At 38.5% G+C, this 17,256-nt stretch overlaps 1 protein-coding gene across 1 annotated transcript in view; it reads left to right on the top strand.

Moving 5' to 3' along the window:
- Window positions 1-17,256, top strand: part of plxna2 (plexin A2) — a 223,271-nt gene that overhangs the window by 163,315 nt on the left and 42,700 nt on the right. The window contains exons 15-18 of the mRNA XM_016283942.1: window positions 901-1,018; window positions 5,139-5,275; window positions 6,087-6,254; window positions 7,735-7,828. Coding sequence (XP_016139428.1) covers window positions 901-1,018; window positions 5,139-5,275; window positions 6,087-6,254; window positions 7,735-7,828 — 517 coding nt within the window. The remainder of the gene's footprint in view (window positions 1-900; window positions 1,019-5,138; window positions 5,276-6,086; window positions 6,255-7,734; window positions 7,829-17,256) is intronic.

Consider the following 17,256-nt stretch of genomic DNA (forward strand, 5'->3'; position numbering starts at 1 on the left):
AAATAAATAAATAAAGAGCAAAATAAGCTGTGTTAAATAAAGTAAAATAATACAGCTCCCTTAGTTGTGTCATTTCCACCATGTTAAACAATTTTGCTTCAATTTCTTTCTTTTTTAAATTCTAGTGTGACAACAGTGTCAATGAAGAGTTTGAGATTAAATAAGAGACTTGTGATGTGTAGAAAACAAAAGAAAAAAATCAAGGTAAATGTTACTTGTGAGCAAAATATTTTTATTGTTTGACATTTCCAAGTTATAATTTTGTTAAATCATGTGAAAATAGTATTTGTATATTTAGGATGTATAACATTAGCCATACAGTAACAAGCCAAAGAAGTCTGCCATTTTATTCCATGGTGGAAATTACAATTTAAGAAAAGGAAAATTATAAAGATGACAGATTTCTCTTGAGATGTATATGTCCACTATTAGGTTAGCGTAAATAAACCAGTATGGAAAATGTGTTTTAAAAGAAGTTATTTCCCCAAAAGAACACTCATACGCAGTGTAGAACCTGCTGGAACATATGGTTTTGTTGCTTCAAAAGCATGGCGTGTCTATGCATCGGCATTCCTGTAGGGTGATCTTGTCAATTCAGCTAATGGAATGTGTGTGCTAAAGCAATCAAGGAACCAAAGCAAAACCTACATTGAGATCAAGAGGAAATCAATTTAGAGAGAGAGGAAGAGTCGCATACTGATCACTCAGCAGGACTGGAGATGACTTCCAATGCTTTGGTTCCTCACTCTGGAGTCAGTCCAGAAACATTGTGCTTTGTAATCCAGTGAACCTGGATCTCCTTGTACAGAAGTTATGAGGTGGTGATATCCATCCATTTAGGCAACTTTCATTTAAACCAAGGTTAAAATTTTTACTTATTGTGTTTTTCTTCTTTTTCAGGATTGTGTGTGAGATGGATGCAGCTCCCACTGACAGTAAACCCGGCCCGGTTCATTTGTGTGTAGGGGAGTGTAAGCCGGAGCTCCAGACACGCTCTTCTCAACTCTATTCCTTTGTGGTAAGACCTTGAGCTCTGCTACATCTGAATAATGCAGTGAGGTAGTGGTGAACCTGGCCATTGTTTTGGTTTTATTAAACTGAGCTTTACTTGGTCCATTGAAGAGAACTTACGGGTCACTGTGACGTTATGCCTTTGGACAGGTGAACCTTGCTGAGGTTGCTTTGTTCTCAGAAGCACTTTAACAGGGAAAATGTCATATCACAGGAAGTGACTCAGAGCTCAACATACTGTACTTCCAACTGTTCAAATAGCAACTCTTTAGGAACAAAGACTTCCTTCTGCACCGATTCATATGGCATGAAGTCCATATCTTCATTAGTCATCCATTTTAAATACACACACACACACACACACACATATATATATATATATATATATACAGTATATATATATATATATACACACACTGTATATCAATTAAATTAGTACCTGTATATATTACATATATGAATGTACACTGTGGGTCTGTGTGTTCTGACACTATAATATCATGCTTAATATTTTTCCTCACAAAACTAAATACAGATTTGCAATTAATCTAAATTCTCAATTTTGAAGAGCAGAATAAAAAATCATATGGTAATATTGTCAAATACTCAGTAAATGCATTAAGAAATTGATTGGACTACACATACTTTATTGAATTTGAGTTTGACAGCACTAAAAATACATTGTATTTTTTCTCCTTTTTCGAGTTTGAAAACTCCTCCTTTTCTCAAATAATAACATTGTACTGTAATAGAACATGTCCTAGACTATATACAACCTCATACTCTTCATATTTTTTTTTGTTTGTGTAAGCAAATTTGACGCAAACCAGTACTATATTTATAATATATTTACATTTTAGTAGCAGGATTGTTTGTATCTGTCCAGACAGCTATGTAGAAATCACTCCATTAATGTGTTGTAACAGTCTCTCCATGCAAATTTAGAGTCATTAAAAGCCATAAGGTCGATAAATTAACCTTTTTATGCCTCGCATGGCATTTTTATCAGCTAATTGTTCTATTTAGCCCTTTTTAAAGTAGTATTTTTGTGCACTTTCAGTAGATTCTTAAATGATGTTGAGGATTAGTGGTTAATAGCATTATTTGCACGTGTATTTGCCAAGGCATTAAAAGAAAAGCGTGTTTATTGAACTAATGCACTCATCAAGCACAAAAGACTCAAGATATGCTGTAAAAACTTGCTAATTTACAGATTGCCGCTGCGTTTGTCATTATTATTGGTAAAACAGCAGCCCTGCTTCCTCTGTTAAGAAGCGAAGCTCTCGTCAGCATAATAGAACTTGTTCTCGGTTATTAAAAAATTGAGTGATTATGAACACGAAGCACCACCGGGAGCGCACATTGAACATGGAGACAATAAAAGCCATTAAGCGAATCAAAGGAAGGATGGTTGGCATGTTGTCTCGTCGCAGAGGAGCACCTGTGGGAACTCTTGCACACCTGTCTGAAACACCCATCCGCCAGCCTGGGGTTAATAGATAATCAACAGCAGCATTCACACGCACACTAAGGCCAACAATTATCCATACCACCACAATTAACAGCCTCTGCTAATTAGGGGAGCTGTTTATTTACAATATGCGCTTCAGCCCCTTCCTGTATGCGTTTATGCATGTTTGTGTGAGCGTGCGTGTGATTTTCCTGCATGCCTTTCATATCGCAGTCAAATATAAAAGCAGCATGCTATCTGAAAAGCTCTGCCACCAAATGTTGTAGGACAACACGGTGTCCCTGAGCGGCCCACCAGTTGTAGAACAATACGAGGCGAGACCAAAATTGGTGTTAATTCATTTTTAGTCAATGCACGTGTGAAGTCGGTCACAAGCTTTCTTAAGACACAGAGCTGTCTGTTTCTGTGTTTCTCCATCTGCTATTTTCAGTCCCTGCATACAATAAAGGAAGAGAATTGGGAACTAGAGAGTTTATGTACAACATTTTAAAAGCCTTTTATTTATCCTCAGACGTGTTTTTCATGAGCTCGCATCACTTAGACAAGACTGGAAATGGCATTTCTTTTGTAGCGTTCGCTTTTTATTTGTGAGCTGAGCAGAAGGCGTATGAGGTTTATGAAGGACAGTTGTTATTTACAGACGTAGTTGTCTTTTGTGGAACAGCCACCCACATCTAGGCAGCTTCAGATTCAAAACATGTCATGTCTGTGCTTCTAGTGACACTTTACGGAATTAATTAAATAATTAAATATTTTATTATATTTATATTACAGTATGTGCTTGTTTTTTTTTTAAAGAAATTAATGCTTTTATTCAGAAATTATGCATTAAATTGATTATAATGGACAGTATATACATTTTAAAGTGCCCTATTATGGATTTTTGAAAATTATCCTTCATGCAGTGTGTATCACAGCTCTAAGTGAATGAAAACATCCTGCAAAGTTTTAAATCTGAAAGTGCACTGTGTATAAAGTTATTGTCTCTCAAAAGAAAGAGTCGACTCCGAGTTATTTAAAAGAGTCGTTTTTAAAACAATTCCCATGCCGTTTCATGTTGACGTCAACATGAAACTTTAGCATATTGCCCACCCACCTAAAAACTTGAACCCCCCCTCCCTCAAACACTGACGCTGTGCTCTGCACTGTGAGGGTAAATCCGTTTTTTTACTGCCAAAGGACGAGGCTGTGAAGAATCAATGGTTAAAGTTCATTTTTACAGCAGTATAGCCCCAACCTTGTGTTGTGACCCCGTCATTTTACTGATGACTGCTACAGCAACCTAAATGCGTACAACGCGGGATTCGCAGGCCGGTTGTTAATGAAGGAAGGATCAGAACCCAGTTTATTTGGACCAGCTTCTTCCTCCGAATCACAACCTATAAGTATGATTAAAAATGATGCAGTGTGTATCACAGCTCTAAGTGAATGAAAACATCCTGCAAAGTTTTAAATCTGAAAGTGCGCTGTGTATAAAGTTATTGTCTCTCAAAAGAAAGAGTCGACTCCGAGTTATTTAAAAGAGTCGTTTTTAAAACGATTCCCACGCCGTTTCATGTTGACGTCAACATGAAACATTAGCATATTGCCCGCCCACCTGAAAACTTGAACCCCCCCTCCCTCAAACACTGACGCTGTGCTCTGCACTGTGAGGGTAAATCCGTTTTTTTACTGCCAAAGGACGAGGCTGTGAAGAATCAATGGTTAAAGTTCATTTTTACAGCAGTATAGCCCCAACCTTGTGTTGTGACCCCGTCATTTTACTGATGACTGCTACAGCAACCTAAATGCGTACAACGCGGGATTCGCAGGCCGGTTGTTAATGAAGGAAGGATCAGAACCCAGTTTATTTGGACCAGCTTCTTCCTCCGAATCACAACCTATAAGTATGATTAAAAATGGTTGCTCTCATGTTCTCTGTAGCATGCAAAATACGTATTTAGTTTTGTGTTTTGTGTTCGCTGGGTCATCGGACCAATCACCGCAGATTAGCGTCACGCAAAGGAGGGGTTTGGAAAAATAAATCGTTGAGCGAATCATTGGGAGTCGTTAAGCAAATGAGGTAAAAATAAATGCATATTATAAGACAATGAAAGTGTTTTTTGACCTTGCAAGCATGTCAACCTATTGTTGGGGACACCCAAAACCAAAATATGCACCTTTCATAATCCATAATAGGGGCACTTTAAGACTTAAATAATTATGCAGCACAACTGTTTTCAACATTGTTAATAATAAGAAATGTTTCTTGTGTCACTGTAGACTGGAGTAATGATGCTAACGTTCAGCTTTGCCATCACAGAAATAAATAACATTTTATAATATATATTGAATTGGAAAACTATTTTAAATTATAATATTTCACAATAGTAGTATATATTAGTTACTGTATTTTTTATCAAATTAATGCAGATTTGGTGAGCATAAAAAATGTTGTCAAAAAAATTTAAACATTTTACCAAACCTAAACTTTTGGTAGAGTATGTAAATAAAAATTAAATAATAGTGATATATAATACTCAATACTGAGCCGCACAGTTGGAACGGAAGATGGAAGAAGATTATTTGACATAAAAAAAAAAAAACACTGCATCTTGAACTTGAGGTCTCCATCGCTTGCTTGTTTCCTACCCATCTTCTCTTTCTCTCTTTGCAGATGCCATCGGTCACAGGATTGTCCCCCAGTCGGGGTCCAGAGTCTGGAGGAACTAAAGTGACCATAATGGGGGAAAACCTGGGAGCAGGCAGCACCGTCAGTGTGCTTTTTGGGAACCAGACCTGCGAGTTTTATGAGTAAGAATCAGCCTTTTTGAATACTGTTTGAAATCCCCATTTTAAGAAATGTAGCTTCTCAAAAATAAATCTTCAGTAATAATATAATACAATAATAATAATTAATAATATAGCTTATTCATATTTTTGTATTTAGTGTGAACAGTGCATATGGAGGCTAATGTTAAAAGTTCCATATCTTAATTTACTGTACTCTTCACTTTCTACATGCCTTATATAATTTCTGATTATTTCCTGTTTAAACTTCCTTCAAAAAACACTTCCTCTAGATTTCACCCTTTTTAACTCTGTTTCCTCTTCCTCTCTCGCTAATTTTGCTAGCATACTTCTATATGTAAATATCATACCCCCGACAGGTGTCTTCCTATATCTCCTCCTTTTCCTCTCACTCTCTCTCCAGGATCTCAATTTAAAGATGAGGCTGATTGTAGTGTTTTAAAGTGCAAGGAGGCGACAACTTTAATGCGATATCAGCTAATTACAGATTTCTATTTTGCCCTGTGTTCCTGTGGAAGGCGCCGTTGCAAGTGTGTGTGAGGGTGCAATAAGTAATAGCTTAATACTCTCTAATATGCTGCAGAGGGAATGGCTAATGCTCACTTTGCACAGGTAGCACTTTCAATGAGAGCTGTAAAGACTGCAATTGAAAAGACTGCAATTGAAAAAGAGCAAAGAGCCACCCACTAGCGCCATTCATATATAGTGTTTCTGAACAATATGTCTAGCCATCTCTTATTAAGTTAAAACTTTGTGTAGTGCCTTGTCTCTTTTCAGAATCTGATTGGTTTGTATCTGTTTGCTTTGTCCTCAGACGGACTATGACGGAGATTGTGTGTTACTCTGCCCCTTCTCTGACGGGTGTGGGGCCGGTTCAGATCAGCGTGAGCGTGGATCGCGCCCAGGTCCGAGAGAGCCTGACTTTTGAGTATATAGACGACCCCACCGTTCAACGCATCGAACCGGAATGGAGCATTGCGAGGTAAATGTACATATATGATGCAGTGTTTTAGTATTAAATCCGCTAGTTTGGCCATATAGCTTGCATTTAAATCACTATTAGCAAACACTTCTGACTTTTGAGGCTGTTGATTCTCACACTATTTTAATGGATATCAGACACATTCCTGCAAGAAATTGATCTGATGCACACTGATGGAGTTCAACAGCTTTGCTCAAGGCCATATGTCGTTGTGTTATTCATGAAAATGAATAATTGTCTGACTTGCATTCAGCTAGATCCTTTCATCTTTGAAAAAAAAAGGATTTACACCATGTCGGGGTGATCATGTGGATGGTTTTATGAAAGTAAAGCTTTTATAAGTCACTTCTGAGATCTAAAAAAGAACGATTTCCTGCTGCTGAAGTCTTACAATACATTTGCACAGTCTGTAGAGTATGTCTCATGTCTGACAATAACTATTTGATGGACGAAAAAAGACATAAATCATGATATCATAATTTGAGTGAACTATCCCTTGGAATGATTTTTGAGTATTTCACTGAACAGAACTGGACTGATTATACAGAGCTTCAACATATTCATATGAAAGTGCTGCACATGATTATATACAGTAGTAAAAATGAGACCGAAATAGAATGTGCTGAGAATGATTATATAAGTGGTGCTGAGTTACAGGTTCATTGCAAGCTGTTAGAGAAAAGCAGAAAGAAAGTCTTTTCACCCGATCTAAAACATAGATACATAACATATTATCATGCCCACCAAAGATACATTGTATTGCGCAAAGGTTGCTCTTTCATAGCTCCGAAGATGTAAAGGGATAGTTCAACCAAAAATGTACATTTTCATCTTTAACACCCTCACAATGTTAACATGTATGACTTAGTCTCAGGTGTTTCTAGTAAAATATTTTCAGAAAAATGAAAGATGTTTTTATCTTTCTTGTTCGATCATCTAGGATCAACAGTTGAAATATTGAATGAATCTCCTATGTGATTTTTCATTCTTGTGGGCGAGTGCCCCATGCCAGGGCATCAGTAGATGGGTCACAACGCTATTTCTGTTGTACCAGAGCATTGCCACACTGAACAGAACAGAACAGCGTACGAACGGCGCCTGGCTAATGAAGTGCTCAAGAGTAAACAACTGAAACACCTAGAGCTAGAGCTCCTCACCCATTCCACTCCCAGACGCTCGGCTCTTTTGTTGTGCTTTATCAAGCCATGGACATTCCCAGAATGCTAAGCAGGATCACCGCTGCTTCTGGTCCTTTAGTGTTTTCAAAGACGCATCTAATATGTTTGATCAAATTTACTGAAGCCAGTTAAAAGCATCTTTAATCAGGACCTTCTCAGAAACGTATTATCTTGTAAGCACCACATCACAAAGAAGCAAGTTTTAAGGGCAGTGTTTGATTCAAGTGGGGATGAGTTACTTCTGTGTCAAAGTTTTTACCTTCATCCTATTCCCATTCATGCCATCTTGTGTGTTTTTTAAGCGGACACACGCCTCTGGTGGTGACCGGGACTAACTTGGATGCCATACAGGAGCCGAGGATTCGAATCAAGTACGGTGGGCGGGAATCCGTAAACGTGAGTAGCTTAATTTGTGTTATTGGTGATTCCTCACTTTTGAAATGACCTTAGGTACCTGAGCTCAGGGGCTTCTGGGAGAACGGCTCTCTCGTGTGAGCTGATATCTCTCGGGGGCCAACATGATGAATCCAAATCATATCAGTTAGAGATGCAAGATGTCGGAGATGCACAACCTTGGGAAGTGGGATGCTTTGTCTGCAGGTTTGAGTTAATTATCGGTGACTTTCAGAAGAGAGAGGATCACAGAATCTGTGCGCTGCCTTTTTTGGGATGCATTAGACTAATTTCTGTCTTTTCTGTTGACCCACGGAGGCGGGATCCGTCATGACTCATTGCCACAGCTCCGGAAATCTCATATAAAACCTACCCACAAGCCTCTGCGTGACCTCTTTTTCAAGCTGTGTATCTGTAATTTCGACTAAGTACCCTGCTGAATTATTCAGTCTGCGCAAAGTGTTGCGGATGAAGCATTTAATGTGAGCATTTTACTCTGCTCATACCACCTTTGTCGAACTGGAATTTTTGGGCATTATTTGCAGAATCCGGCATAAAACCAGCTTCATCCGAGGCGGTATTGGTGGATAGTGGCCAGTTAAAGAGGGTTGTATTGGTTAATGTAAATGGTTAATGGTTTTAAAGGAAGATGAACTGCAGATAGAATGGCTTGGTCAGCATAAAGACATCCCAAAAATAATTAGGCCCAAGGGCTGAGGAGTCAGTACAAATTCAATTTGCTTGCCTCTGCAGGGGGTCCAAGTTTAATTAATGGAATAGGATTGGTCTGTGTGGTCAGACCGAAAGATGGAATAGCCAGTGGCGTCTCGTATCTTCTATTATATTATCCTGCTTTGATTTATTTGTATTATTTTGTAAATTTAAAGTATATATGTATATATAATGTTCCTGTGGCTCAGTGGTAGAGCATTGCGTTAGCAGCGCAAAGGTTGTGGGATCAATTCCCAGGGAACACACATTACTGATTAAAAAAATTGTATCGCCTGAATGCACTGTAAGTCGCTTTGGACAAAAGCGTCTGCTAAATGCATTAATTTAATATATATACACATACACATACATATATATACATACATACATATATATAGGTACAAAGGGGCTAAAGGGACACCCTAAGAAAAAATTTGCTTTTCACTGTGCCCGAAGTGTATGATTGCAGAAAAATATGTATGTTTGTATTGAACATTTATGAAACAACAGATTTTGTGTGAAAATAAATCATACAAGTTGTTTATTTTGTTTAAAAATCTTATCAATTTATGAGGTGGCAAAGGGGGCCTTTTACCCCACAGACGGGGTAATAACATATATTTTAAAATACAGAAACAAAATCATTTTAAAAAGTAAAGATTCTGAAAGCATTGAAGGAGATCCCATAATAATTTAATATAAAGTTACAGTAGTAACAACAAATTATATTTTATTATATGATATGATTAATATCATGTTTTTAAATATGATGGTTTTATTACAAACATGGTGATTATCTCTAATATGGACACCCAACATAATATATGATATTTACCATCTGAATCTCGCCATGTCATGTCAACAAATGGAAAAGTCAGCCATCTATTAATTATCTTTGTTAATTACTGTGCTTTTAGCCCCAGCAGCAGGGACGCTTTTTACTCCAAATACCATACTTTTACATATTAATTTGTTATTTAAAAACTGTTGCTTTAATTATCTTAAACAAAACTGAAAATCATTAATAATATCAAAGGCGCCCCTATATATATATATATATATATATATGTAGATAGATTGATACATACATAGATAGATATATTGACATGTATATGTACTGTTCCGTATTTTTTAAAGGGGTCATATGATGCTTTTTTAAAGATCATTATTTTGTGTATTTGGTGTAACAGAATATGTTGACATGCTTTAATGTTCAAAAAACACATTAACAATAACATTACCACTCTAATATGTCTTGCAATATCCGTGCGTGCAAAGGTTCTGTGCAATCCTCTTGTTCAATATTCTCTGAGTCTGAATCCGGCTCAAATTGATATGGCAATATTGACGCTAGTGCTGGGCGGTATACCGGTTCATACCGAATACCGGTGTTTATTTTTGTTATGATATGAATTTTTTAAATAACGCAATACAAAGTATGTCGCTTAAACAACGTTCGGAACGCGACACTGTTTGAAAGGGGTGTTGCACTGTGGTGAGGGAACAGCTGTATGTGTTACTAAGCGTGAAAGTTCCGAAACTGAAGCTGTAGAACTAACAGAACGTGATGACACAGAAGAACTCATCCACAATATCCACATTGACCAGCACAAATATCCACCTCCCCCTGCCATCAGCTCCTGCGTCTCACAAACACGAGCGCGACATTAGCACTAGATTTAGCAACTTTCAGACCGTTTTAGCGGCTTTATTCCATAGAATATTCATACTGACAAACCTAGCGACTTTTTTGGATAAACCTTAGCTATGGTTCAGTTGGAAGATTTCTCCAGTGCTGTCCCGCGTGCGCGAGGTCTGACTTTGAGAAGTGTCACCTCTCTCTGTGTCTGTTCTGTGCAGTGAGCGGCAGAGAAGCAGCACATTCAGTTTCCAAGCACCTGTCGCTTACTGATTGTTTGGAATTATAAATATGAGCGTAGTTCTACGTAGTAGAACGTAGTAGAGCGTAAACAAACACTTTTTGTTTGTTGTTTTTTTTTATTTGTTACTCAGGCAGTGCACTGCATGAGACAAAAAAGTAATATAGCCAAACCAACGCATAGCCGCTCTTTAGTGTAGATGCATGTTGATTTTATCAGACGATGCCGCGATTATAAATGAGAGTGACTCCTGGTTAACAAGTATTAAAAGGGGTCGTGTTTAGTCACTATTTAATGTGGTATTTTTTGACAATATTCACTCATCATGACAGGGCATTCTAAGTCAATATACTGCAGTATTTCCTCTCAATCAGTAGAAAATATGGTTAACACCCGGCCATGCGTGAAAAAAAAATACCGTCATGTACCATGAAACTGGTATAATTGTGAAAAATACCGTGATATAGATTTTTGGTCATACCGCCCAGCACTAATTGACGCCATCCTTAACTAAACCGGAGCAGACGAAACTTGCTGCTTTGGCAAGGGGCGGGGCAGTACTGAAACACCGTCTAAGATGTCTTTTCAGATTTACTGAAAAGACCGTCTAACGCACTGGGACAGCTAACCAATCACATCACATTTAGTTTTTCAGAAGGCGGGCATTCATCAAACCCGCAACTATTCGAGCCGTTTGTGCCAGGATGGGGAGAAAGGTATTGTAATAATGTAAATTATGTAAAAAATAATGCGTTTTTCGAACCACCAAGCATGAGAGCATGTTCTAGTACACCCCCAAAACAAAATCAAGACATTGTAAAAGAGCATAATAGGACACCTTTAAGAGCCAAAAAGTCTGATTGGACTCCATGTACAATAGGTCTTTTTGCGAATGTGGAAGTGTTCAGAACAGCACTAATCACACATTCTCTTCCTTCGCGGAGTTGAAAGCAAACTGCTATAGTCGTCCTTCCTCTGTTCCCAGTAGCAGAACTGCACTTCAGTCCCCAGCTGTACAGATGTACCCGTGTGCGGGTAGTTCTCCTGAAAGTCACTTTTAGTAAAAGAGACACCGACTGTGCAATGAGGAGTGACAGAAGCCCTGCGTTCCTCCACGCTTCACAGAGCCCAGAGCTCTTAGAGTTCTTAACGGGACTCCTGAAATATGTTGTGTGGGCGCTGTCTGATGTGTCAGGTGCTAGTGCTGTCTCTTTCTTTCTTTCTTTCTCTTTCTTACTTTTTGCAACCGAGTGAAAAAAAACAGAGGTAGACAGAGAAAGGTTGGCTTTCGCCTTTTAGGCATGATCACCAAAGACTCAACTGTCTTTGATTCCCTGCATTTTTATTAACCGTTGAGGTTACGATTGTTTTTTTTTCATCCCCCCGTTTTCCTCTGTAATTTTGGGGAGGGAGGTGGGGAACAAAACAGCCACAGAGTCTGGCAATCAGAGCCGAGCACCCATCAAGGCAGCCTTCAAACTGTCATTTGCCTCCTCCCCAAATTGCTTCTCTTCCTCCTCTCCTCCCCTCCCGTTACCTGGCGGGGTTCTCTTTCTTACTTTTTGCAACCGAGTGAAAAAAAACAGAGGTAGACAGCGAAAGGTTGGCTTTCGCCTTTTAGGCATGATCACCAAAGACTCAACTGTCTTTGATTCCCTGCATTTTTATTAACCGTTGAGGTTACGATTGTTTTTTTTTTTCATCCCCCCGTTTTCCTCTGTAATTTTGGGGAGGGAGGTGGGGAACAAAACAGCCACAGAGTCTGGCAATCAGAGCCGAGCACCCATCAAGGCAGCCTTCAAACTGTCATTTGCCTCCTCCCCAAATTGCTTCTCTTCCTCCTCTCCTCCCCTCCCGTTACCTGGCGGGGTTCTCAGAAGCCGAACGAACGGCAGACAATTGCCTTTGTGCATCCTGCTGTACCTGTCACCAACCCGCAATTGAGACATTAATCATTTTCCTGATTATAGCTAAAAGATTAGTTTTTCTACCTTTGTCTTCTCTCGAGGAGGAGAAGAAGAAAAAAATAGCTTGACATGTGCGCCAGCGGAGAGATTCGGTAATGAAGTCTGGAGACGGATTTCTAAAGCGTTGCGCGCCGCTATCTGAGCCGATCACAAAGGCACTTCAGTTTTTTTCCTTCTAAAACGAAGCGATCAGACGCTCCCACCAATCAGTGTCAAAGACCTCCCCAGATACCTCGGATAAGAGCGCGCTCGCAAAAAAACCAACATGAAGAACATGAACTATGGATGATAAAAGCATCTTAGCATTTAACAGAGCCACGGGCGTTTTTCTACAGTCGTGCAGATGCTTATAGTTGTTCTACATTCGCCCTTATTTCCATCCGTCTCATTTTTTGCCATTGTATGGTTACATGCGAATGTACTTGAAAAACAAAGGGCATAATTCAGAGCTGGTGGGCAGCTCTGCTCAGTCATTACCATGAAACGTTTTATTCTCCTGTGTCAGTTTGCTGTGATGGGTTTAGAAGGAGATATCATGCTGTTCATACTGTACATCACCTCCGGAGTTTCAATCGAGCAGAGAAGGCTCATGTTTTAAAGGAATAGTTAGTTATATTTATATATATATATAAGGATATTGGGTTATATTTAGTCTAAAGGTCCTTGCACACGTAGTTTTCATACCTTCAAAAATAAATACGACCTCACAATGTCAATCACATTTACACACCTCCGACGAAACTTTCGCTCATCATAAAAAAATTTGGATTGGGTTCCATTTTCTGTGTTTTTCACATCTGTAGCAAGTGTTTTGACCATTCAGAGCCACCGTACAAGCAAACACCAAAATCCAGAATGGCGTCTGACTAGTTGATCCACTTCGTCTCGCAGCACCATGCACTGTAAAAGTCCTTGCACACTGAGTTCACAAAAATTGGTAGTCTTCTTTTTAATATGTGGCTCCAGTATCACTAGCAAAGGATTGAGTGGACCCAATATTTCCTCTTTCTTTTTCTCTTTTTAAGAAGAGAGAGGACAACAAAATCATCCTCACTGCTTGAAGACTCCATTTTGTATTCTTTAGCCAATTTTTTCACAACTTATTCATTAATACGCATCAGACTACGTGTGCAAGGTTTCTGTGTGTGACAAATTTTTAGGATGGCGAATACAAAAAGAAGGTAAAGAAAGTCATGCAGGTTTGGATCAGATGACTGTAACTGATAAAAGGATAAATAGGATGAGTAACTGATAACAGAGTTTTCTTTTTTGGCTGAACTATCCCTTTGAGTCATTAGTACCTTTTTCATTGAGTAACTTGAGACAGATTTTAGCCTGGGAGCACCATTTCTATGCAACTCTTTGTCCTAGAGCAGAAGAGAGATGCTTGGATTCATTAGTTTAGGCGGGTAGACTGTGCTTTGAGTCATGTGTCAGTCCATGGAAGAACCTGAATCCAATTATTTCAGAGAGACAGAAAAGGATCCCAATTATTTCCACAGCCAAATACCTGCAGCTACTGCAGCATGGTCAAGGAAGGACAGGAGAGGAACAACTTACCTGAAGTACAGCTAAAAAAAACATTTGGTTTTGACCCACTCAGTATCTGCATTTCCTTCTGCTTACAGCAGGTGTAATTTAAAATACAATTAAAACCTGCTAATTAAATCCAGCCATGTGGAAAGCTACATTTTTTCACCCACTATTGGAAAACTGGTTGCTTGATGTGAGCGGAAGTGAAGAAACAAACTGGTACAGCAAGACAAAATGTGACAACAGCCAGTGCGCGTCCAGCCAGTTTGAAACAGATGGCATGCAGAGGCAGCTCTTCCAGGCCGTGCCAGGCTGGTTGTGGCCACAGCATCTGTCTCTGACATGGCACTGCCACAAAAGGGCAGAGAAACACACATACAGTGCAATCGCATTAGACCCTTATTTTGTCCTGCTAAGCTGGCCAGCAGCATTGTGCAGCATTTAGAATGGCTTTTTAATTTAATAGTACAAAGGTTGCAGGTTCAGTGTTTGGTTGGGGTGGTCCATGAACTCAAGAAGTGCTGGAACAGCCCTTCACTGTCATCACTGTAGTAAGTAATACTTTAGTGCTCACTTTTATCCTAAGTGACTACCAGTACACTTACTACAGCAACAATATCCCTGAAGCAATCTGGTTTAAGTGTCTTGCCCAAAGGCACAGTGGTGGTAGTTCATGGATCAGCTCTTGTGGGGCTGCAAACCTGCAACCTTCAATCACTTAATCCTACATATTTTATATATCAATGCTGAATTTTTCTAATCAGAAATACAGTAAAAACAATGAATATTGTGAAATAATATTGCTATTTGAATTAACTGTTTTTTTATTCGAATATGCAGCATTATAAAATGTGATTTATTCCTGTGATGCAAAGCTGAATTTACTCTTTAGAGTCACATGGTCCTTCAGAAATAATTCCAACATGCTGATTTTGTGCTCAAGAAACATTTCTTATAATTATCAAAGTTAAAAACAATTGTGCTGCTTAATATTTTTGTGGAAACTTTTTGTTTCACGATTCTTTGATTAATAGAGTTCAGCAGCATTTATTTGAAATAGAAATATTTTCCTGCCCCTTTTGATCAATTTAAAGCACCCTTACTGAATAAAAGGATGACTTTTTTAAAGAAAAATAAATCTTACTGACCAAAAACTTCCAAATATTAATTTTAAAACTTGTTACACTCTGCAAAAGGGATTTTTTTTTACAATCTTTATAAATAAAAAAATGCATTAAAGTAATTCATTAAAATAAATGCTCTAATATGATTAGCATGTAGGCCCTAATATCATTTAAATAATGTTTATATAAGAAAAATCTTGTTATTTTTCTGTATTCAGTGACTGATTGAAATTCCACTAAGAATCAGTTTTTCGACAATTTGACTAGATCTGCATTTCCTCCGTGCCCTCTCAGTTACCTCACGTGGGGGGTGCTGTGGAGTGTGTAATGGGATTACAGGTTTTGATGACAGTGTGACTTTAGTGTTATTGAATCCCATTCATTTTTAACCAGATTCAGCCCCTCTGAGCTGTAAGAGAGCTTCTGTTATCACGGAAACACTGTGTGTAATGTGAAGTGCCTACAGAAGAGATCTGAGGCCACGGCGGCGACGTCAAATGTTGTTCAAACCTACACGCTGTTCAGTCAGCTCCCTGAGAGTTTTCTTTTTTATGTTTGACTTTCTTAGAAAAATTTAGTAGGTTAGTCCTTCTATAGATGCTTGATATTTTGCGCTATTTGGGGATGTTCAGGCCTGGTAAACCACCAGAAGGTTGCAGGTTTAATCCCTAGTTCGAGTTTTTAAAGAATATTTAATGTCAAATAAACTTTCAGAGGTACAAAATGTTACCGAAATACTTGCATCCAAAAAACAGAGGCTGTGTTTTGCTTGTGTTTGTGCCTTATTGTTCTTTCAGGCTCTCGGTTCGTTCCAGGAATCTGGCCTCGAGGACGAAAACATTTTCTTCGTTTTACACCCCGTAGTGTTTACTTGTAATAGCACCGACCGAGCAAGCAAGTATAAGCCAATACCAATTAATCACTGACAAGAAAGCCATCTCAATCTCAGAATTGACAAATATCACTTCTTATACACTCCTCAAGGGCCGAGTGAAGAGGAAGAGTGGACGAATGAGGAACTAAAAGCTATGGAATGAGATGCACTCTCAATCTCGCGCAAATCAAGTTTGTGTGGTCAAAATGAGTTAGTATCGATTGCGGCTCTGGCTGCGAGGAGGCGAGGTGCGAGTGGGAGGTGTGGTGCTCGCCGGTCCTGCCGTGCTTTGAAGATATTTAGCTCTAATTAAGTTTCTCCCCTGAGCGTCGAGGAGAAGAAAGAAATGAGATGAAAACCTCCCGGCACAGTCAGAGTTTCACAGCAATCAATTTTGTTGTTCGAGCGTCAGCGCTGCTCTCTGCTACTCCGAGGGAACGGTTCGGTGCCTGTGCACGTAGACTTGAGGGCATCCGTCAAGTGTGACTGCTGATGTTTATGCGGTACAGATCACAGTTGTTGCACACTTGAGGCATGAGAGGGCTGCAGTTTGCTTCATTTCAGCTTAACAATGTAATCACATTGGATTCGGGGCCTAGCGTTTAGAGATACATTGAGCTTTGTTGCTTGTGTTGCAGGTTCCAATCAAACTCTAGACCATGTTTGATCTTTCTGTAATATGTATATTACAGAAAATTAAACCTCTTTAAGGACTATTTTTGTCCATTGTGAAAATATTTTCATGCTAATTAATGACATTTTCCATTGCATCCGTCAAGTGTGACTGCTGATGTTTATGCAGTACAGATCACAGTTGTTGCACACTTGAGGCATGAGAGGGCTGCAGTTTGCTTCATTTCAGCTTAACAATGTAATCACATTGGATTCGGGGCCTAGCGTTTAGAGATACATTGAGCTTTGTTGCTTGTGTTGCAGGTTCCAATCAAACTCTAGACCATGTTTGATCTTTCTGTAATATGTATATTACAGAAAATTAAACCTCTTTAAGGACTATTTTTGTCCATTGTGAAAATATTTTCATGCTAATTAATGACATTTTCCATTACTTTTTGTTATTACTGATTTTTTTTGTAGTTTCTCATTAGATTCTCATAATGGTAGTACAGTATTTCTTTTTTAATTTCATAAATTAACATTAACTGAAAACAAATACCACTATGATGTATTTGCAATAGTGTTATTTTAGTATCATTGATATACTGTTATATTTTTGTTACTATTTAGAATTTGTTTTCATTTTTATATTTTGTTTTTGTTTTAAATTGTTGAAATAAAGTTTTAGTAATTTTGCTGTGTTCTTTCTCTTTTTTATGTGTTTTTG

Source organism: Sinocyclocheilus grahami, unplaced genomic scaffold, assembly GCF_001515645.1.
Source record: "Sinocyclocheilus grahami isolate Dianchi unplaced genomic scaffold, SAMN03320097.WGS_v1.1 scaffold178.1, whole genome shotgun sequence".
NCBI lineage: Eukaryota > Metazoa > Chordata > Actinopteri > Cypriniformes > Cyprinidae > Sinocyclocheilus > Sinocyclocheilus grahami.